The following is a 23385-nucleotide window of genomic DNA, read 5'->3' as shown; positions in this document are numbered from 1 at the left end:
TCTTTCACGATGGTTTTAGCTCAAAATTGTCATGTCCTATTCTAGTGATGTCTAACCAGAAAGTAAATATTTAATTTTCTGGACACTTCTAGTCACGTGTTTAATATCTTGTCTCATTCAGTCTCTGGGTCTTTCACGATGGTTTTAGCTCAAAAATAGCAGTCTTTAACTATGGTTTTAGCTAAAAAATATCTACCTGTTGCATGAGCACAAGTTAGATGTACCATTCACAATAGAGAAGCAAACTACCCGCTAACGCATAATAATATTTAAGAGACCATGGCTGTGGAATATATGTTGGATATCATATACACTAGCCTTTCCGATCTAAAGACAATGTCAATATACAAAGTGATTACATATGACAAATTCTGAGCATTCCGCCCCTCCCGGTTGTATATGTTGATGCATGGAAACCAAGCATATCCATGAACTATCTCCCCCACTCTATTGAGTTTCTATTGTAAATTCACCAAGTAACCATAGCCTCTCAGTCAGACTTCTTGATTTCTCGGAATCTCCGTTCCCACTCTCGGGCATCGTAGTCTTGCTCAACCAAGTCCCGATCAGTAGTGTAGACAATCCGATCCTGTCCGATGAATGTTCTTTGGGCCATGTCCCGCGCACTCAGAAGCTGAACGATATGTGCATCAATAAGTTTATTTCGTAGTAATGGAGGATTAATCTATGGTGAATGAAAGTTCAACACAAGCAAAAGCAAAAGCAAATTCATCTCTTAGAACATATGATATAATCAGAAAAAACCATTGACCAAAGCAGGATTCCAGCTACAACTTAATTTTATTTATTTATTTTTATAGATCCAGTTACAACGTAATTAAAATTACCCGAATGCAACAATAAGAGAAAGGAATTCTCGCACATCAAATGATAAGTGAAGACCCAAGAAGAAAAAGCAGAACGAACACATACAAAACGATTAAACACAGATGTGAACTGCAAACATCAGTATGCAACCAGATACATGTGCAACCACCTCGTGGAAAGAGCAAATTTCCAACTGTGTGAAAAGTGGATGTATTCAATTCTCATCCTAATATGATCACTGCCTGCCTGATTGTCTTATTGTCCGACCATGTCACATGTTCGAAGGTGAAAAATGAAGCACACAGGTCAATTTTAAGCTATTTAGTGTTCAATGTGTAAAAATGACGAAATAGTTATGTTACCCAATATAAGACCCAAGAGGGAGGGTGCATTGGATCTTTGGCAAACAATGGAATTTAAATCAGTTTATTATGTGTGCAAATAATAATCTATTTAAGACAAAGGATAGTAATCAATAATGCACAAACAATAATTATAATCAAAAGAGGATGAATGCAATATAATCAAATATAATTCAATTAAAAGATTCGTGCAAAGATAGATAAATAGAAACAAATTTTTTTTAATTTCCGAAACCAAAAAAAATAAAACCAAGGAATTGTTTGCACTCAAAAGGATTCGAACCTTGGATGCTTTATTAATAAGAAGCATATTGAATCATTGTAAGGCACGTATAAAAAAAAATTCACGACCACGACAACGGACTCCATTATAGCCGATACAGGCCCATGTCCATGTTGGCATTGGCAGTTGCCTCCCCGACTCAAACCATGGTCATAACATAATTATGCATAACCTTGTATAAAGAGCAGCCTAATCCATGCCTCAATGTAGAATGTTTACTCAAAATTCTTTCAACTACCATTATGGATTAAAATTCTCACGAAACCAAAATTCTCCGATCAAAAGATGAAGAGATACTATTGACTCAGATTCCACACAAAAGTCCATTTTAATCGTACCATTAAAGAGACATCGATAAGATAATTCTATCCTGTGGTGATATAGAAAACCAGTACAACGAGTCATACAAGAGATTTTAATCATTACATGCAATGGTGTCAGCTTTCATGTCATCCACTAACAAAGCAATTCGTAATTAAGGAAACACAAAAGATTCCTCATACAAAGGACATGGTTGCACAAGCATCCAAATTTTCTACATACTGTATTTTCTAATAAAGTTGTATGCAATTAATTTCAGAAATGACAATATTTTGGTGTTTTTAGTCACTTGACAAGCACCATGTCAAGTTGAGGTACGACGTTGAGTTGATCCAAAAGGATATGCTTAGGCAACTGTTGGATTATGTGGGAATATTCCTGTAGTTAGCATTGTGGGACTGACCAGAATATTTAGTTAGCATAATCAGTGGGATTTGACCACAATTATTGTAATTCAAATCCCACAATTATTGTAATTACAGTTCTGAATAATATAAATACATGGGTGTAGAGATGTCAGAATCAATTTCTACAACCCTTTCTTACATTCTTTTTCTACTCGTCTTTTCTCTCTTTCTTTTATCTTTCCTCTCCAAACCCTAATCATCCAAAACCCTATAATAATTCAACCTGGTATTAGAGCCAGGTTTCAACATTAGGACTCAAGAATTGTAGAAGGCCTAGAAGTGTGCTGACGTCATCATAGTACGCTGATGTCAGCATATTAGGGCTCAAAAGTCTTCATCCTGGATCGCTTCTCTGTCGAAGATCACAATCCTTTTTCCTGATTGTGAAGCCATCTTCTAGAAAAAAAGAGGGGTGGTTTGTTGTGATTTGGTTGATGGAGCCTTTTCTATTGGATTTTCTGCTTCCATCTATCACAGAGGGGTGCAACTAGGCAGTGTTGACATTTGTTTGAAGTTGGTTGCATGATTTGAAGCATCCAACTCTGGTCTGATAATTATATAAATGTCCTGCTTATTTCTAGTTGAGTTCATCCTTAGATTCCTTGTTTATTCTTTGACTATTGTATCTATTTTTGAGATAAGATGTCGAAAGTCTCTACAAGTACTGAGAACGGTGGATTAGGTCTTGTCTCCACCATTCTTGACAATTCATCTCTTCAGCTAAGTCTTGTGAAATTGGATGGAGCAATTACCTAGCATGGTCTCGATCATGCCTTTTGTCAATTCAGGCACGTGGCTTGAGTGGTTATATGACTGAAGAGCGCAAGAAGCCAAAGTAATGCAATCAGCTATGAAAGAAAAGAAATAAATCTGAAGAAGGAAAAATAGAGAGCTAATTCAAGCTAATGAATAGCTTAAACACCCACAACTCAATCCCAAAGAAAAGGGAGAGGTAAAAGCTGCTGTGGCAGGCAATGTATATTGATACTACGCAAAAAACTGCTGATTACAACTTGTAACAACCCTTTTATAAGAGAACGGACGCCCTAACAATGATTTAATCCTAGCCCTCCATATTAATGTAATCTAAAGGCTAGTATCCTATCCAGCAGAATAAAGAGCTAAAAAAATGACAAAACAACCCTTAAATAGTCACATCACTCACTTAAGAGGCACATGACTCATAAAATAAAACTGAAATGACAATAATACCCTAACTAGAGCTTAAAGCAAACATTAAACATAAAATTAAAACAGATTTAAGACCCATAAACAATGATGCCCCTATTAATGCAATTTTAATCTAGTCTTCTTAGGATCTTCAACTGTTTGAAGAAATTTCTCTTGCCTTTGCACTGCATCAGTCCCTCCAGGTGAGAGAAAACTCGTCCTCGAGTTAGAAGCAAATTTCCACGATGAATAAAAAATTCGAGCATGGCGTTCCATCCTTCTTTCTTCTTTTCCGAACTTGAATCAAACATAATAATCTTCTAATACTAACAAATAACACATTTGCATAATCAACATGAGTTTTGCTAGATTTCTTTTTCCTTTGAAATTGGGTAGAGATTTGCAAAACTTACTGGAATATGTATCCTCAAATAGAAGTTTAATCAACTTTAATTTTTGTTCCAATTCACGCCTAACAGTTGTAGTGCGCTCTAAGAATTCACACCAAATCATATCATAAAAGTTAAATCCATTATTTTTCACCTCCATGAATCCAAAAGCCTTATGATCCACCATATTTTCCAAGCTACGTAAACTTGTTTTAGTGCTCGAATTTTCAAATACCAACCAATAGTCAGACTCGTATTCTTGCAAAACTCCCATCCGCCCTTCCTGTTTCTCCATTGCTATTTCTAACACCACATTCTCATAGCTTCCTTTCATGTTGAGATTCTTCTTTTGTAGCTTCCTTCTCAAAGAGTGCTAATTGATCCCAATCCATAGGCGTTATTATTATTATTTTTTTTTTGATAAGTAAAAGTCGATTAGAAGAGCGCTCAAAAGGGGAACGCGTCCCTAATACAAAAAGCGAAAATTGAACGAAAGGACCAATAGAGTCCAAAAGATCAACTAAATCATCAGTCGAGGAGCAAGCACTTCCTTTTACATAATAGAAAATAGAACGAAGAATATGAAACCAATCCATAGGCATTTTTGGCTCATATGATTCAATGTGTGGTTCATAAAAAATTGGACGCTTACTCCACTCAACGAATGGTTCTACAGTAGTAGATTTTATGAACAACCATGACTGATCACTTGTTGGATCATTCCCTGAATCATGATAGAAACTTTCTAAACATGGCTCCTCACGCTTGACGAAATTTTTTCCATTGGACTCATCATCATTGTTATAGATAGGTTCCTCTTGTGGTTGTTCTTCTTCTCCACCAAGATGTCCTACAAATCAGGAATTTTTACCTTAAAACCACCATCCCAAAGCCTTTCTTCAAATGGAATAGGAGCTGGTCTAGGTGTTGTGTTTCTGCAAAAAGGATTAACAAAATCCTCTTCCAGATTGTCCTCCTCCTCAGATTCGACGCCATCTTGAGAAGGGGCTGGGGCTTGCGCAATGCGCAGGGCTAAAGCTTCAATTTGCCTTCTTAGATCGTCTATCACAGCAAGCGCTTGTTGTTGACCAAATGCTGCGTTCTGATGAGGACGAACGGCTAGTTTGCGAGGCGGGTTTCTTCTTCTTGGTGGCATGTTGCAAAACCTAAGAGAGATATCCGATAACCCTACACAAAACCACCAGACCAGAACTTGCTCTGATACCAACTAATGCAATCAGCTATGAAAGAAAAGAAATAAATCTGAAGAAGGAAAAACAAAGAGCTAATTCAAGCTAATGAATAGCTTAAACACCCACAACTCAATCCCAAAGAAAAGTGAGAGGTCAAAGCTGCTGTAGCAGGCAATGTATATTGATAATACACAAAAGACTACTGATAACAACTTGGAACAACCCTTCTAAAACACCCAACGGATGCCCTAGCAAAGATTTAATCCTAACCCTCCATATAAATGTAATCTAAAGGCTAGTATTCTGTCCAGCAGAATAAAGAGCTAAAAAAATGACAAAACAGCCCTTAAATAGTCACATGACTTATAAAATAAAACCGAAATGACAATAATACCCTAACTAGAGCTTAAAGCAAATATTAAACATAAAATTAAAAAAGGTTTAAGACCATAAACAATGCCGCCCCTATTAATGCAATTTTAATCTAGTCCTCTTAGGATCTTCAACTGTTTGAAGAAAATCCTCTTGCATTTGCACTGCATCACAAAGTCAACTGTATGATCGATGAGTGTCGGACAATTCATTGGTGATGTCTTGGTTGCTACACTCCATGCAACCACACATCGGTTGTGGATACCTTCTTCTTGATTCAGCCCATAGCATTTGGATGGCTGTATCTCAGACTTACTCTCAGTTGGGGAATGATACACAAGTCTATGAATTATGGAAAAAGGTGCATGAAACCACACAGCAAGAATTGTCAATTGTACAGTACTATGCTGAGCTTAATAGCCCGTGGCAAGAGTTGGATTATTATCTGGACTTTCAAGCAGAATGAGATAGAGATAGTGATAGTGCCAAATTTCAAAAACTTTTGGACAAGGAGCGTGTGTATGAATAAGCCAAGTTTTTATTGTTGAACATAAGGTTTGAAATGTGTAAGAAATTACTACTTTTAGCCTACAAAGCCAATTTATTGTTGGCACATATGCAAAACCAGTGCTCAAGCTTGTTGAGTTACGATATTGGTTCCACTTTAAATTGAGATACTGAGACGTAAAACTAATAATAAAACTATTAACAAAAAGGTCCAATTTCCAAGCTATCTGACAAGAAATCATAACTGGAAACACCGTTAACCATATGAAATAAATATGTACAATAAGCCTACATATGTTTACCTTTCGCCTCAGAGAAAGATTGGGCAATTCAAGTGTGCGAGCTTGTTGCTCCCTCGTTTGATTTCTCTTCTCTATTTCAGCATTGGCCTTGCGAATAAGGAACCATCTGACCAATGGAATTGCAAAGAAAGAACCAGCATAGATCTGCAAAGTTGAACTTATAAATAAATACATAGACAAAACAGCTTAAAGCAATATAAGTTAAACAGAAGACTGAAAATGAGAATACATCAATCTAGCCTTTGAAGAATGAACCAAGATTACAGGGAAAGAAAGAACTGAAAACTGTTGACATATTTATGGTCAATGTGGGCAAATACTTGGAAATTGGAGTGCACCAGCAAGCAAAAATACTTGGGAAATTTAAAGGCAATGAGATTGAATTTTTCATAGATATGGTAGTTAGAATTCAAAGCACTGAATCTCATTGCATCAATCAGCTCCATTGCTGGATTAAAATTAATGAGCATCCTTGATTACGCAAATTTGAACATAACTCTTGATAATGCCACGTTGATTACTCTAAAAAGAAAGACTTGCAAATTACAATGTTGCATGACTAATACAACCAGTTGCCAATATAATTTCCAACATAAGACCACATGAGTGCTCTTTTTCTTTCTTTGGTAAGTAAGACCACTAGAGTACGAATCGAAATGGTAATGTAATGAGCTCCGCTTGACCCAAACAAACCTTGTCCTCACTATTCAGGCTCAACTACATTAGTCATGTCTTGCCTATCCACTATATCTAGTTATAGTTCCAGCTAAATCACAAGCCCCATGTCCTTTTAAACCTCAACCCACATCCTTTTTAGTCTTTCCTTTTGTAATACCCCTAATTTTCAGAGCATTTAATTTATTATTTTAATTGCATATTAATTGTCTTATTTGACTAATTGTTTTATTAAATGATTATTGTGCTAATTAGTTGGTTGATTATTTGATTTAAACGGCTTTGATTTATTTGGTTAATTAGGTTATTTTAAATTATTTAATGTGCATTACTTGTCATTATTTGTTTATGTGCAATTTGCTTGTTTAATTAATTGGCTTATTTTATTTAAATTAATCATGGTTTGGGCTTGGAGTTATGACCCAAAGGAATAGGTTTGGGCTAAATGAAGAAGGCTTAGATAAGTTATATAGAATTATGGCCCATGGGAAGGTGTATATATTAATATATATGTGTGTGTGTGTGTGTGTGTTAATTTAGATATATATATATATATATATATATATATATATATATATCAAGTGGATATTGATTTGGTAAAATTATACGTTTGGGGATTTATTTATTTTTTATTATTATTATTTTTTATTTTTATTTTTTATTTTAGTTAGACTTAGGCTAGGATTTATGAGTTAGTATATATATATATATATATATATATATATATATATATATATATATGTATTAGTTAGAAGAAGAGGGTTTTTGTATATACGTGAGTTACAAAGAAAGGCAGAGATCGAGAGAGAGAGAGAGAGAGAAGAGGAAGAAGAAGGTGACCGGAGATAGCTTGAAGGTTATTGGAATTAGAGAAGAAGACCGGAGAGCTTGTGTAGTTGATTTTCAATCCGAAAATCATAAGACAAGTTCTTTATCTATCTCTTCCCCTTTGAATCTATAGTCCTTTTTTTTTTTTTTTTTTTTTTTTCTAGTTGGTACTCACACACACGTCTCTTCTGAAACTTGAACCCCTAACCACCCTTTGGGAGATAAGAGACTAATACCGCTATGCCATTGCTTGTTGGTCCTTTGAATCTATAGTCTCTCCATCACATGCTAGACTTTAGGGTTTTAATCAGAGAATTAATTGGACAATTAATGTTTATATGGGTTTGTTCTCAAATTGATGGGTTCTTTGATTTAATGCATGAAACTTGTTTTTAATCGATGGGTCTTGTGTATTTTCATCATATAAATCGTTGGTAATCATATGAAACTTAGAAACCATGTTTTTGGGACCCAAACGACGAATTTACAGGCCAAAAACGGATTTGCAAAACTACTCCGCGACTTTGTGCTTGAGCACAGAGGGTTGTACTCAAGCACAACACCCTTCCGACCCCAAGTGCTCGAGCATTAGGGTTTATGCTTGAGTATAGAGAGGTTGTGCTCGAGCTCTGGGAACCTGTTTGCTTCAAAAGTGTTTCGAATGACCCCGGTTTGAGTATAAATGATCCCGAACATGTTTATAAGTGTTGGGAACAGTGACATAGGTTTTGAATATATAAATTGTATTAGACTCTTGTGATTTGATATTTGATGGGGAAGATTAAATTAACTAATAGGTTATAAATTAATCTTTATGGCATTTAAATTGTGCAATTCAATGTATTAATCTTATTCAAGATTATAATCATTGTTGTTGATATACTTATGATTTACAAACATGATACATGGTCATTCTTTTACTGCATGTATGTGATCCTAGATTCAATTTATAACTGTTTGTGGTTGCGTGCCATTGTTAGATATGCCTATGATGAGATTTATCCTTGTATATGATGAGATCATTGAGATAGTTAATAAGTTAGGCTCCTTGATATTTTATACCATTGTTAGATATTGTTTTGTTGGATTGATGAGTAAGTGGGTTAACTAATAAGTCTAGACACACTACATTGTGCCATTGTTAGATATGGCTTTATTGATGATGTATTATATATATATATATGAGCCATGATACGAGCTTGAGGTCTCGGTATTAGTGGTTAGGACATAGGCGTATATTGCCAATTTAGATGGGTAGCTGGATATAAGAAATGTGTGTACCTAGTAGAAGGGGACTCTGGACCACCTCGTGTGCGATTTTTCATGAGATACCCACTATCTGGTTGAGACTGCCCTATTGTCCAGTGAGAGTCTCAGTGTGTATATATGTATGTATCGACTATGTAGATATTGCATTAGTTTAGCTAGGGATGTATTGATTGTCGGTTCTCTACTTGGCTTGTAGTAGAAGGAACTTGTTTGTGGTCTAACCCACTATTTATTTTTCGGGTCCTCGGCAGTACCAGTCTCAGAGTTGTTCGTGTAGATCAGAGATCGTTCATCTTCACTCTTCCGTATAATCGATGTAGGACATTATCTCAGATTTCTTTTATTTCTCAGACTTAGTAGCTATTTTTTATTTCACGTTATTTCAGTTATGGGATTTTTATTAGGGAACCTTGTTATACAGATTCTCGAGTTGTACTTTGGAGGTTTATGGTTTATTGGATTTATTTGGAATATTGGTATCAAAAGGGTAATTATTTATTATTTAGTTTTCTTTTCAGCGTTATTTATTTATTTATTTTTACTCCATCTTGTATTCCGTGCTTGTTTTAAAATATTAATTGTTTGATATCCCTTGATTTTTGGACAAGGACCTGATCAACCCGCGTTCGGAAATCGGGGGTATCACACCTTTGTCTCTGCAACACCCTTAAAGTGGACCAAGTAACTCTCTCACTAATGTAATCCCCAATTTTCATTGCACATTTCACATTGAGGCTATGTTTTGTTGTGCGGAAGTGGAATTGTATTAGAATTGCATTGGGATTGTAATTTCATGATATGAAACACAGACACGCCGAAAAGGACAAAGCATCCATGTTGGACACATGTTGGATACCGACACGCGCCGGACACGCCCCAACACATGTCGAACACGCCAAAATACGTGTCCGAATATTTTATAATTTTCCGAATATCTGGACACGGCGTGGACACGATTCCGACACGCCATGGATATGTGTCAAACACTCGTGTCCCACTCTTCGGGGATTTTTATGAAAGTTTTAGAAACAATGTCGAGTTAAAGTGTAAATATTAGGAGTTGTTTAATTACACAATTACTTACAAACTTCTTGTTTCATAAAACAATTTTATATTCAAACAATTGGATATATGTTTCTTTGTTTTTTGTTTTTTTGTTTTCCTCTTTCTTAACCCTCTTTCGATCATTCTTTCTTTTTTCCAGCAAAACAATATTTTTTTTTTTTATCATTATGAGATTGTAAAAAATAATATTACTCTGAATTTCTTAAAGTACAACATCATATATATATAAAATATATTTCTTATTTGCCGTGTTCCTGATGTGTCTGTGTCCTAATTTTGATTTGCCGTATTGCCGTATCTGTGTCGCGTCGTATCCATGTCCCGTATCCGTTTCCGTGCTTCTTAGGATATTACAATCCCACCAATTCAATTCCAAATCCACTGTTTGGATAAATGTTGGAATTCAAATGTAATTGAATTACAATTCCAATGTTATTGCTTGGATAAGATCATTGATTTGGAATTGAATTAAACAATATAAATAGATACGTATATAGGTATATGTAAAATAAATTATATGGAGACATATATATAATATATAAGACAAATTTGAATCAATATTGCACTAATATATTAAATTACATGATAGGTTAGCTCATTTAAAAATAAAATCTTACAAAAGAAAACTGTGAGAAAAGATGATGGATAATAGAAAAGTGCTATCCAAAATCATTGAACTTTTGGAATTATCATCACCTGAATAGCTATGAATAATTTTATTTTTATTTTTTATATTGGCTCTCTCTTTTTTATTTATTTTATTTTTTTATTTTTATTTTTTATTTTGGTACAAATTAACTAATTAAGTTACTTAATTGGTCTGTGAATGATTCAAGCTTTTTTTCTTTTCTTTTTTTTTTCCCCCCTATTATTTAGCGCGAAAAAGAATGTTACCCTAATAAATGTTATTTTTTTAATTTAAAATTACATTTTCTGTAGTGTTTGAAAAAAAATGTTACCCTATTAAATGTTTTTTTGAATTAACCTTTTTTATTATTGAAAAAATATATATTCACTCTCGAGAAAACATTTGTGTAAAAATAAAAAAAAACTCCAAAAATGATATCAAATATCTTCACATATGGGTTTGGCTCGACTGAGACAGTGACGAGGTGGACTTCATCACTGGGTTGACTCAGAAGATGGCCCACTCAACTCTTGTAGATGAGTTATGGAACTGGTTCGCCTCAATCGACACTATGTGGAATGATTGGTGGGTGTCGTTGCAAGAACTGTTCAACTCGTTCATCAACATCGCCGTCAATTTTCTTCTTCTTCAATGGCTTATCGCCGTCGCCGGAGTCCAATGAAGATGCCAAAGCATCAGGCGGGTATGACACGCGCCAAGTTTGACTCGGCGCCAACTAAGAATCGCTTTACTTGATTTTGAAGCTTCAGCACAAGCTTCAACTTCTTCTCTCTCCTCCCCTCGTCCTCTTCATCGTACACGTCGTTGATGTCGAAGTTGTACCTAACATTCCGGCGACATACACTCCGCCGCAGGTCACGCTCCTGTGCCTCCGTGACGGCGACGTGGCGTGCAAGATCTGCCTTTGACGGCCTTCTCTTCTTGTTCCTCTTCACGATCTGACCAATCTTTTCAAGTTCGACCCTCCTTTCCTCACTTTCTCTCTACACTTACTCTCACTAACACTGTCTATCTGTCGTTTTGGGTGAGAAAAATGCTGACATGTAATTTTTGGTCACATGTAAATTGGTGATGGGCTTACTGCTATTGACATATATACATATATATATATATATATATATATATAAACAAAACACACATGGGAGAATGAGATGCACCTAATACATCCTATTCATACCAAAAAGCGTCTTTCTTCAACCTTATCTATGAGAAAGTCTCTCTAATTTTTTCATATTTTTTAATGTCAAATAATCATGTAAATGTGTGTGTATATATATATATATAAACACACAAGAATGAGACACTAAATGTTGCAATTAAAATTTTCATCACCCAATTATGACATTGTATGAGTGCTGGGGTTGAGTGAGTATGGGAGAGAGAGAGGTGTTGTGTTGAGTTTGTTTTGGTATTGGAAATCTTTGCTTGAATTGTAGGGTTCAAATTGCCGATTTGGGATGTTTTGGCTATGTTACATGTACTTGGGTATATGTGTCGGACACAGTATGTATCCATGTGTCGAACATGTCAAATCTCCAAATAGAAGGACACACAGACAAGGCTAAATATTCATTTTATTAATTATTTTATTTTATTTTCTAGAGTAAAGTAATTTTTATTTTTTTTTTTTAATAAAATGTTCTATGTAGGCATTTAACTCATTTTAAAGCAATAATATAATATAATTGAATGATTGAATATGCTTTTTAAGTACACATCCAACCAAAAGTGTCGGACACATATCCCATAACTATGCCCGAGTAATAGGTGTCCAACACGGGTACTTTACTACTTTTGAAGAGTTCATGTAACATAGTGTTTGGGATTACAATGCAATCCCAATCCCAAATTGGTTTGTAGTATCCAAACAATGAATTTGGAATTGAGGCTCCCAATCCCAATTCCGAAGCTTCTGCCAAACATACCCTGAGAATCAAAATGAAGTGCCTGGATGATACAGCAGGGCTCTAATGCTACAATTGATGCAGCACAACCTTAACTTAAGGAATATGGATGCCTTTTTGCTAAATAAGAACGGCACAACTTAGGAGTTACGAGTTTGAAATGAAGTAACAGTGAGAAATAATAAAAATATGGATGTGCTGAAACTGAAAAACAAGAGAAGGAGAAGGATTGAAGAGACTCGTGTTGCTAGAACAACAACAATCACTTTGAGCACATAAGGTTTCTCACCATACAAAAGTACTGAAAGTTTTGAAATTATTCCTCAGCTCATTCATTATTCCTTGGAGTGGAAAGTTACAGCCTTGTCTATAGCGAGCAAAGGATTTTCCTTAAAAGCTAAGAAACTAAAACATTAAGTTAATGGCTAAGCAACCAACTAGGTGGTAACCATTTTCATAATAAATCATATATATGGGGAGAGGTAAAATGATGGCATTGTTTTTGACAAATGAAACTGATCGGACAGGCACTTTACTGTTACCCTAAACAAATTTCGGACATTTCTAACTTAAGAAAATAAAGTACGACCTACATTTCTGTTATGAAGCAGGTACATGTGTTATAATTTCTTATTTTTTGGTAAGTAGTACATGTGTTATAGTTGAATTCATTAAATCATAAAAGCTTGTTTATCTTTTTCCTTTTTGGGAAAATTGAAACAACAATTCATACCTGAAGTAAAGGAAAGATGCCCGACACAAATGTAATGAATCCACTTGGTGTAACTGCAGTATTTCTTTAATAAAAAAAATATATATAATGATAAATAAAAAAACATAGACAAACACACAAAAGAAGTGATGTTAGAGAGACGTGGAGTAAAAATCACTGGGTAAGAGGCAATGTTAATAGAACCATACTTCAACATGGCACCAAGAATAATAACCCCAAAGAGATTAAGCCCACCCAATCCAATTACCATCGCCCTCTCTGCAGTGCTGGTTTTACTGCATGGTCAAGATTATTTGTATTAAGAAACTCAATGGCATGTGACACCTAATAATGTTAATATGACAGGAACAAACACAAAGAGAACCTGAATTGCCATTTCTTCTCCTTGAAAAACTTCTCAACCCCTCCCACCCAATCAGCCCATCTTTTCCCAACATATTCCTTCCTTCCACTCCTCTGATGAGAAGCTGTACGTTGTAGTGATGGAAATTGATATAGAATATTTCCCTGCAAAAATCAGTTTCTATAGTTTTATGATAAAACTAATAGTAGATTAAAAATATACTTCAGCATAAGACAAAGAAGGATACAAAAATGAAGATGAGAAAATTTTGTGGGACAAGAGATAGTGAGCTTGATATCATGTCCTATCCAGAAGTTTCAAACTTGGAACTTTGAGTTAGAGTTCAATGAGTCTAAACGTTATTTGGAAAGAAGAAGAAGAAGAATTGGAATCGGAAATTTTCCAAAATTCAAAACAAACATTAGATGTTTCAAATGAATGTCATGATTTTAAAGCTACCTTTTAAGTTTCAATATGAAGTAAACTTTTCCCACATTCTGTACATTGCCAGAACTTTTGATCCATTATTGATTCGTAGGAAAGCCATGTCTAGTTAAAATAATAATAATAATAACAATAATAATAATAATAATAAAGCAAAAAGAGGGTCTATATTAGAGATTAAAGTGTTTAGAAGTAACTAAAAACGGAAAAAAGTTTATAGCACTTTCCAGAAAGCATTAAAAAAATTATATTATATGATTATAATCTAGAGCTGCCGAAATAGTCTGGTATACTTAGATACTATTTAGAGACTGTCAAAGATGATAAGTCATGAGCTTTGCAAAAGCATGAAGGATATCAAAAAAGCAAGATTAATAAAACAGAACTATCTGAACGTTAAAACTCTTATTGCATTTTGTCCAAATAGAGTACTGAAAACACCTCGTCATCTATTTCTGGCTGACCATCAAACCGCAAAAGCACAGGTAAGATGTACGAGTCATCAGTCTGGCACCCAAAAAAAAAAAAAGAAAACCAGGATGAGTAGCATAACAAGAATTTACACAGATGCAGTGTATTGAGTAATGAGCAAGAAAATTTTCAATTAGTTGATAGAAGTCCAATATTAATTAGACATGCGCAAATATACTATATGCAGAACGGACATTGGAACATAAACAAAAAAAAAGGTACTTGCATAAACAAACAAATGAAATCAAAATATAAAAGACAACAAAAAAATCAAAATCAAAACACACAAAATTAACTTCTTTCAAGTATCGACTGAAACTTTGATTCAAATCTCAATGAACATGAATTCTACTAACTTTCAAGAAGAGAGTTTAAAATTTCTAACTATACAGATTTAGGGGCTATAAAGTGCATAAAGAAAATATATTAAACAATTGAAATAAAAATTAACACGAAACTAATTACAAGAACAAATAAGTCAAACTTTTTGGGGTGGTGAAAGTTACATGCAAAGGGTTCTATCAAGTGAAAAATAAAATAAAATAAAATGATAAATAATTGTTACTTAAAGAAGCCTGTCAAACATTATTGCAAGCTAGCATTATAATGCAAGGGCGAAAGTGCAAACTAGGTTTGCAACAGCAAGCTAGATTACATCAAGCATGAAAATACCGTCTCTTCTGTAGTCTCTAAATCAAGATAAGGAGCAAGTTCTTCAGCTGTGACAACACCGCCATTTGATGCTATGTATTGTCCAATCTGCAAACAGAGTTCAAAGAAAATGATTATATTATTAGACACCAGAACTAACCAATTGCTCATTTATATACAGATAATAAAAATTAAGTTACTAATTCAATTTAAGGACAAAAAAATTTCAAGGAAAAGGGCAGGTCACACAGGCAATGACTGATAATATTTTAAATTCTAGAGCAGACGAATTTGAATGGGTAGATGAGAATACAACATTATTGAATAGCTTACACATTCAAAAACTCTCAAGGAAGGCATTGTTCTTGTTTCTTTTTTAGGACCTCCGCTCCATACAACATAGCTGGTCTAATAACGGTCCTATAAAAAATTTCTTTTAACCTAAGTGTTATTCTCTTATCACATAAATTCCACTAGCTTGTCTCCATTTTGTCCAACCTGCTCCAATTCTACTAGTTACATCACTGTCTATCTCTCTATCCTTTTGTATCATCGATCCTAGATAACAAAAGTGGTTATTTTGAGTAATCTTTTGGTTTTGGAGTGCTACCATTATATTCTCAATGTCCAAATCTTTATTAAATTTACACTCCATATACTCAATAATTCTAATTTAAAGAACTTTTTTGCCAACTAAAACTATGTTTTCAGATATATGACTGGCTACTAAGACTGACACTAATCAACATAGAAACTAGGTATCACGAGGCATCCACACTAAAGCATGTAAAAATGGTATTGTTCTTCTACGTTAAAGCAATGATCTAGACATTTTTTTTTTTTTTTTTGATAAGCATGATCTAGACATTTGTTGACATAGATAATTGTGGTGATACAAGTAAATTGTGTGTATATAAATATGCTAACTTTGGTACAAAATGCTCAGATCGACAGTTATGAAGCACCAATCCAACTAATTTTGGCAGCGGATTACCAACATTTTAGCAGGAGATTCACAGAACAACTGTATTCACTTACTCACAACAAGATCAATAAGAAAGTTGCTAATAGAATAGTATGATGGATGAATTGCAAGGGCAATGAAGTGAAAGGATGCAAACAATAAAAACACTGAAAATAAAAGACCACTAAATTCAGTGCTCAATTATTACCAACTTCCACCTCTCTTCTTCAATACCTTGATTTGGATCACCATCACCAAATACAAATGAGAACACCTATAAAAGCGCCATTGATAAAGTCAAATTTGTTTCAGAAGTTAAAAGCAACCAGTAGAAAGAATATTGGCTGTTTTCCACTCACAGATTCAATGAAGTTCATGCTATCATCATCTTCTCGTATTCGTCGCCTCCTATAGTAATATGGATCCCAATACCTGAAAGAGATACTTACATGAGATAAAATAAACACAAGGATGGCTAAAGTCCCTTTTGAGTGTGTAGCTATCAATTACATGAGAATGAGAGAGGGATTACTAAAGTAGCTTGCCCTGTTTTTAACATAACAGAAGATGAAGCATTCAGTTGACACAAGATGATATCATTATCATAAAGTTATTTACTCTTATTGTTCCACAAACACGTTCACAGAATATTGATGAGAGTCAGACATAAAATTTTGCATCTTCATCTTCCTACACACCCAATGCCAAGAGGTTTACTAATGCTCTGTTCGGTAGAATGAATTAAAATATAAAGGGCATCCCTACGGAAAGAAAAGGGCCTTTCCTACTTTCTATTTGGTTGACAAGAGGAGGAAGGAAGAATAAAAAAATCAACTGAAAAGGCATCCCTAAGGAAAGAAAAGGGCCTTTCCTACTTTCTATTTTATCAAAATAAAAAATAAAAAATAGTAATAATCAAGATCTGGATTTAAAAATCTACAAAAGCCATTGCCTGGCCAACGATTTCAGGTCCATGGAAAAACAGATTCATGGATAGATCCAGATCACATGGAATATTAATTATAAGCAAAAATATATTGTGCTGAAAGAAGTTCTCACTCAATTAAATCACAATTGTATTTAAAATAGATCGCCCATAGTTTTTCATAGATATCTTTTTTTCATATTAATATATTTTCTGCTCAAGGGCCACCCACTGGTAAAACCCATAGCCCAAGCACTTTTACAAATAGAGTTGATTTTGGAAGATCAATGAAGATTATATCATTCTTAAAATATTACCAAAACAGGTCAGATGGACTGAAGTAAAAATTGAAACCCGAGTCATATGATCTGCCCCCGCGTCTCTCACGATTGTCTTCACTGTCACCAAAAAGAAAAGAAAAAAATTACAAAAGAGCATAACCATTGTCAATAACTGCTGTGATGGAAGAATAATAACATTTCTTGTGATCAGTGGCATGGGAATGTTGAAATAAAATAAGGCTTTGCAACAATTGAATAACTAAGATTAGTGGTTAGCTTGAGTGGTATCTCAAGGCACCCTAATGGGGGAGATGCGGTGTTCAATTTTCAGTTGGGAGTGTCTTAACAATTTTATAAAATAAAAAAATAAAATAAAAAGATAGGCCGATACCTTCTACTTGAGAGGAGAGCAATTATTGTTGTATAAACAAGAACAATCGAAGCAATCAGCGCAGTCCCAAATGAAACCCTCACTAAATACTCAGATGTAGACTGTCAAATATAAAATTACATCATATTCCAAAAGGTACAATTATTGTGATATTGGCCTCAATATAAAAGTAACAAGCTTCGATACCTTCACTTTTTCAAGGAATGGTTCAATTTTTATCCTAAATGACTTGGCTGCAAGCTTGGACCGATAATCCTTTGGAAAAATATAGAGAATATCACCTTCATCTGAAACCTGTTGAAACCATCTTGAAAACAATTGCCCTCACGAAATCAAGAACTTCGAGGAATAAATATATTGAAACAGAATATAAGTGTAATCTTTCAAGTTGAACTGAAAGAAGAATTGCCAATATATGGATAATAGTTCTTAAATGTCTTGACTGATTAATGATAAATTTACAAGAAAGGTATTGGACAATGTCAACAAATTACATAATAGACAAATAAACAAAAAATAATAATTTGGTAAATATATTGGCCTCATAGTTGTTAGAACTTAGAATAACTAGGCAACCCAAGGCAATGGCCCCACAAGGCACATTGGCAATCACCTACTGCACAAGTTATATCATCATCATCATCCTTGCCTTTACCCGTATAAACGAAGTTAGCCACGCGGATTCTATTTTTCCAATTTTTTCTATCATAAGCCATTCATCCTACTAGATTCAACTTTTAAAATCAATTCTTATTACTTCATTCCCTACTGCAGAAGTTATATATCATATATATATTTATCAATATATATATATATATATATATATATATATATATAAAATATATGTTATATGTTGTGTACATGGCAATATTCCTACTAATTGATTCCTTGTTATAAAATTCAACAAAATTATTAGTCAAACCTTTGATAACGAACAATCAACAATTAAAACTTTATAATTACTTAATTTTTGAGTAACCAACTTGGTTTCCTGGTACTTCCGAAGTTGCACTCATAAAACCAAGTTCAATCCAATTCGAATTCTAGGGAAGTAAAGTTTGGTATTATCTGTTTTTCGAATCATAAATAATACATTTAAATAATAGGTAAGCAAAAGATAAAGATTCACAAACATAGTTGACAAGAAAGATTTTTCATCACAGTATGTTGCTATGCACGTTCTTTTGGAAGTTGGAAAGAACGTCAAAAGAACACTTTGCTCTTTACTTGCAGAGAGTGGCGAGCAAATTCTTGACTTATCAAAAAAAAAAAAAAAAGAGTGGTGAGCAAATTCTTGCAAATTAAGGCAAAAACAAGTACAGCACCTGAAATCCCAGAAAAGTTTCTACTTTTCTTTCTTTCTTTCTTTCATATATATATATATATATATATATTTTGGGTGCTAAAAATGTATGTTTGTGAGAGTTTTTATTTCTTTTAATGATTGTAAAAAAAAAGAATAAGGTAAGATAGAACAATCCACTAATTAATAGATCTTTAGTCTCCCACGATCATATAGTTATAAAAGGGTGGACTGGACTATAACAAACTTTTTCTCACCAGCCAATATGAAGATAAGGAAGAAAGGAGAAAAATATAAAATCAACTAGATTCTGATGAAGAGGCAACAAGAACTACTATCACTTCAAGCTCAATCCAGGTATGAACAATCCACTATTAGAGAAAGAATTACAACTAGGTTGAAAAAATTCTAACACAAAAACCTTGATTATATCTAACCCAAACTCACCATCATCATCATCCTGGCCTTTATGAATTCTCTTCTTCAAGTCTTTTCTATTAGAACTCATCTCTCCTATAATATTCAACTTTTTAAAATCATTTATAATGATATCATCCCATGTTAACTTCAGTTGCCCTCTTTGCCTACTACCTTCTATGCAAATTAATCTCTCTTCTTACCAGAGCATCTATAGATCGTCTTTGGAAATGTCCATACCACCTAAATCTATTTCCACTATCTTATCACTAATAAGTGTCGCTCCTAATTTCTCCCTCACATGATCAGTAATTCAGTATCCCTACATCTCTTAGTCACACCTATCATGCACAATAACATCCTCATTTTGGCTAATCTTTTGGTTTTGAAGCGTGATTATTGTATTATCGATATCTGACTCTTTACTAAATTTACATTCCATATATTCAGTTTTAGTCCTACTAATTTTTAAACTTTTTGATTCTAATGTCTTTCTCCACATACAAAGAACACAAAAATTTACGTGGTTCGGCGTAAGCCTACGTCCACGATGAAGATCCGGTAAAAGATTTCACTAAGCAAAAATCAGGAGTTTACAAGTTTCAGCCCCCAAACAGGCCAAACCATAGCTCTCCCACTCACTCTCTTTTTTGTGGTTTCAGTGTTCTCCCATATCCCACTCCAAACCCTAAACAGCGCCCTTATATACTGGGGTACAACCATACAAGAGAGTCCTACACAAAATTCGGGCCATAACATCACAATTATCTTGAATATAAATAGACTTAGTGCAGATCTTTGGTGCAATCGAATGAAGTCCTTTGTTCAAAGTTTTTCAAAAACATGTTTAAAACATAATTTCAAACCTGGAAATGGATTGCCAATTAGAATTCTCATGACAGTGGTAGAATTTCGTTTGGTTGGGACCCCATTAGTTTTGATGCGTCCTTTAATTGAAGAAAGCAATCAGTGCTTATTCTTGAGGATTGTTTCTTTGAATTCTCAAGCCTCATTTTATGTTACAGCAGTTTATGGTTTGAATTTAGTGAGGGTAGGTCCTAAGTTCTTATCTTTTTTTGATAAGTAATAATAAATTAAAAAGGGCGTTCAATAAGGGAACGCGTCCCGTGGACAAAGGAACCGGGGTTCAAGGCCCCAAAGAATCCAGAAAAGAAATTAAATCAACAGAAGAGGAACACGAATTTCTGTTCACATAACAAAAAAGAGAGCGAATGATAAAAAGTTTCAGTGTCGCTGTAGACGACTCCTTCCCTTCAAACATTCTACTATTTCGCTCCTTCCAGATACACCACCAAATACAATGTGATACAGATCTCCAATAAGCACGAACGCTCCTACTCACACGACAACCTCTCCAAGTATGAATTAGCTCCCTAGTAGAACGTGGCATTACCCAACACATGCCAAATAAGCCAAGAATGAGATTCCAGCAATCGCGCACTACAGAGCAATGCATTAGGAGATGATCGACTGACTCCCCATTCTGCTTACATAAACAGCACCAATTAACAAGAAAATTTCCCCTTTTCCTCAGATTATCGATCGTCATAATCTTTCCCCAAACAGCAGTCCATACAAAGAATGCCACCCTAGTAGGGACCATGGAGCACCAAATAGTCTTCTAAGGAAAATCATAGGATGCAAAATTAGACAGACAGAAAAACAAGGACCTAACTGTAAAACGCCCTTGAGAGCAGGGAATCCGATTCAAACTGTCAAAACCCCTGCCAATTCCTTCTTGCCGATACAATTGATCCAAGAAAATGCTCACCTCTTCCAACTCCTTCTTGCCGATACAATTGATCCAAGAAAATGCTCACCTCTTCCAACTCCCAATCCTGAAATGAACATTCCACGTAATCCCACTATTATCAAGATGATAACAGTTAGCAACTATGGCATGTTTATCAACTGCAATACTATATAACCTAGGAAATGTACGACATAAAGGCTAGTTCCAACACCAAAGATCATCCCAAAAGCGGACACAGCTACCATCCCGAACTCTGAATCTGATATGAGAGGAAAAGGCATCCCATCCTTGTCGAATGGATTTCCACGCCCCAACTCTTCCCGCAATAGAAACCGGACGTGTAGTCCAACCACCAACATCTTCCCCATACCTGCAAGACACTAAACTGCGCCAAGGACGATGTTTTTCCTTCCCGTATCTCCACAACCACTTACCCAAAAGAGCTTTATTAAAAGGGATCAATCGTCTAATACCAAGACCCCCCAACTTTATAGGCTTGCAAACTTGCTCCCATCTTATCTTACTTTAACCTAGATACATAAATTGAGCTTGAGAGACTTTGGGGTTATTCTTACTATTCTCCATCTTAATTCTCCTTTTGATTGTAGACAAACAACTCAAGACATTCTGTTTTTTTTTTTTTTTTTTTTGATAAGTAACTCAAGACATTTTGTTTAACTTACAACTCAAGACATTTTGGGTAGAAAATTGCCAACACATAACTTAATAACCTAACATATCAATTATTTGATATAATTATATACTCCCTCCGTCCCCAATATAAATATCTCAATTGAAAAGTCATTACTATTTTTTGTAACATTACCAATTTAACCTTTTTGCATTGAACTTATTAAAAGTAAACCATCACATCCGTGTGGACCCACTATGGATAGATTTGGTAATTAATTCACTACCAATACAATAAAAAAATAGTAAAAGTAAGCCTAGCCATTCAGCAGGGAAAGATTTAGCATCAATATAACCTCCCCCTACCCGACACCACAAATGTATGCTTCATTAATGAATAAATACAAATAACCCCTATCATTAAAAATGGGTATATTTAAATTTAAGCTAATGCATAATGCACCGAGAGTACATAAGTTCAGTAAAAGGAAAATATTGGGAATGTATGGCCAGGATAAGCTGAGTTATAATGATGCATGGGGTATTGTCTGAGCTAAGAAATGTGACTTTTAGCATGATTCGGAGATAATTAGGTTCAGTTGTTTACTTTAATATTCAAATAATTAGTTCGTTTTAAGAAATTCAAGAAATTAGTTCATTTTGAGCTTTCAAATTAAATTAATATCAAGTTCTCACTAAATAACAAATCAGGAACAGTTAATATCCAGAACAAAACAGCGGTAATGAGTGAACATTGCATTCTACCATTTTAATCGATCTGTATGGACAATTTGAGTTCATATGCTGATATCCGCAAACGGAATGGAGATATATTTGGGGGAAAAAAAAAAAAGTGAAATGATTACCTCCAAGAAACCATTAGTATCAGCAGCAATTGCCTGCAAAGCCTTTTGAGCTTCATTCAAGTTGAGGCCGGCCTTGCTAGCGACATCACCAATGGTAACCCTCCCACCGCACGCATCGACAGCATCCATGGCTCGATTCCGCACATCAGCTGGCAGCTTATCACTCTCGACAGCCCCTCCGGGCTTGATTGCTGAAGTCGCAACATCAATACTCGCCCTAACCACAACAACAACAGGATGAGGTGGCACATAAGAGCTTTTCTTGTAGGAACGAAGAAGTTTGGGTGTAATGTTGGGAAAAGGGGAAGTTTGTGACCTGAGTGAATGCAATTGGAAATGGAATTGGGAGGGTTTGAGAAGGAGTGAGGGTTTAGAAGAGAAAATTATGAAATGAGGAGACTTGGCTGTGACAGTGAAGCATGAGGACATGAACAAGGCCATTTATTGATTGACCGATTCTGTAATCCTCCAACTCGTCTCTTTTTTAGTACTCTCCTATCATCGGGTTTCAGCCATAGAGAGAGAGAGCGCGAAGCCTTTCGACTCGAGTACAGAGAGAAATCTGTACAACTAATAAGGCTCTATTACTCCTGTATGACAGTATATATAGAATTAAAACTAGTATATAGTAATAATAATAATAATAAAGAATATGTGAGTGGCTCTCA

The 23385-nt window shown here is 34.7% G+C and overlaps 1 protein-coding gene across 2 annotated transcripts; it reads right to left on the bottom strand.

Annotated features, from left to right (window-relative positions):
* Positions 1–246: 246 nt before the first annotated feature.
* Positions 247–23316, bottom strand: LOC132313785 (uncharacterized protein At5g03900, chloroplastic). Of its 2 annotated transcripts, none has more exons than XM_059812731.1 (13): positions 22718–23316; positions 17914–18021; positions 17728–17828; positions 17373–17453; positions 16490–16562; positions 16339–16404; positions 15188–15274; positions 14486–14551; positions 13622–13764; positions 13446–13532; positions 13258–13321; positions 6135–6278; positions 247–634 (listed from the first exon to the last, which is right to left on the bottom strand). In XM_059812731.1, the coding sequence occupies exons 1-13, from the start codon at positions 23156–23158 to the stop codon at positions 491–493; spliced, it is 1605 nt and encodes a 534-aa protein (XP_059668714.1). In that variant the 5' UTR covers positions 23159–23316; the 3' UTR covers positions 247–490. The 2 variants fall into 2 exon arrangements, with proteins under 2 accessions (XP_059668714.1, XP_059668716.1); XM_059812733.1 differs by having other exon boundaries at positions 17914–18034; positions 22718–22858.
* Between the last annotated feature and the right edge of the window lie 69 nt (positions 23317–23385).

Source organism: Cornus florida, unplaced genomic scaffold (genome assembly GCF_030987335.1).
Source record: "Cornus florida cultivar Cherokee Brave unplaced genomic scaffold, ASM3098733v1 CherokeeBrave_3.0.0_Hap2_Chr06, whole genome shotgun sequence".
NCBI lineage: Eukaryota > Viridiplantae > Streptophyta > Magnoliopsida > Cornales > Cornaceae > Cornus > Cornus florida.
The sequence above is the reverse complement of the archived record's forward strand: the minus strand, read 5'-3'. Positions and strand labels throughout refer to the sequence as shown.

Bases quoted from the DNA above. Each gene is read 5' to 3' on its own strand.
- LOC132313785 (XM_059812731.1), bottom strand. From the start codon at position 23,158: ATGGCCTTGTTCATGTCCTCATGCTTCACTGTCACAGCCAAGTCTCCT. The intron at 15,275-16,338 runs GTAATAATTGAG...CTCTGTTTGCAG, and splicing joins AAGAAGAGAGGTGGAAGTTG to ATTGGACAATACATAGCATC. The intron at 13,533-13,621 runs GTTCTCTTTGTG...TTGACCATGCAG, and splicing joins GAGAAGAAATGGCAATTCAG to TAAAACCAGCACTGCAGAGA.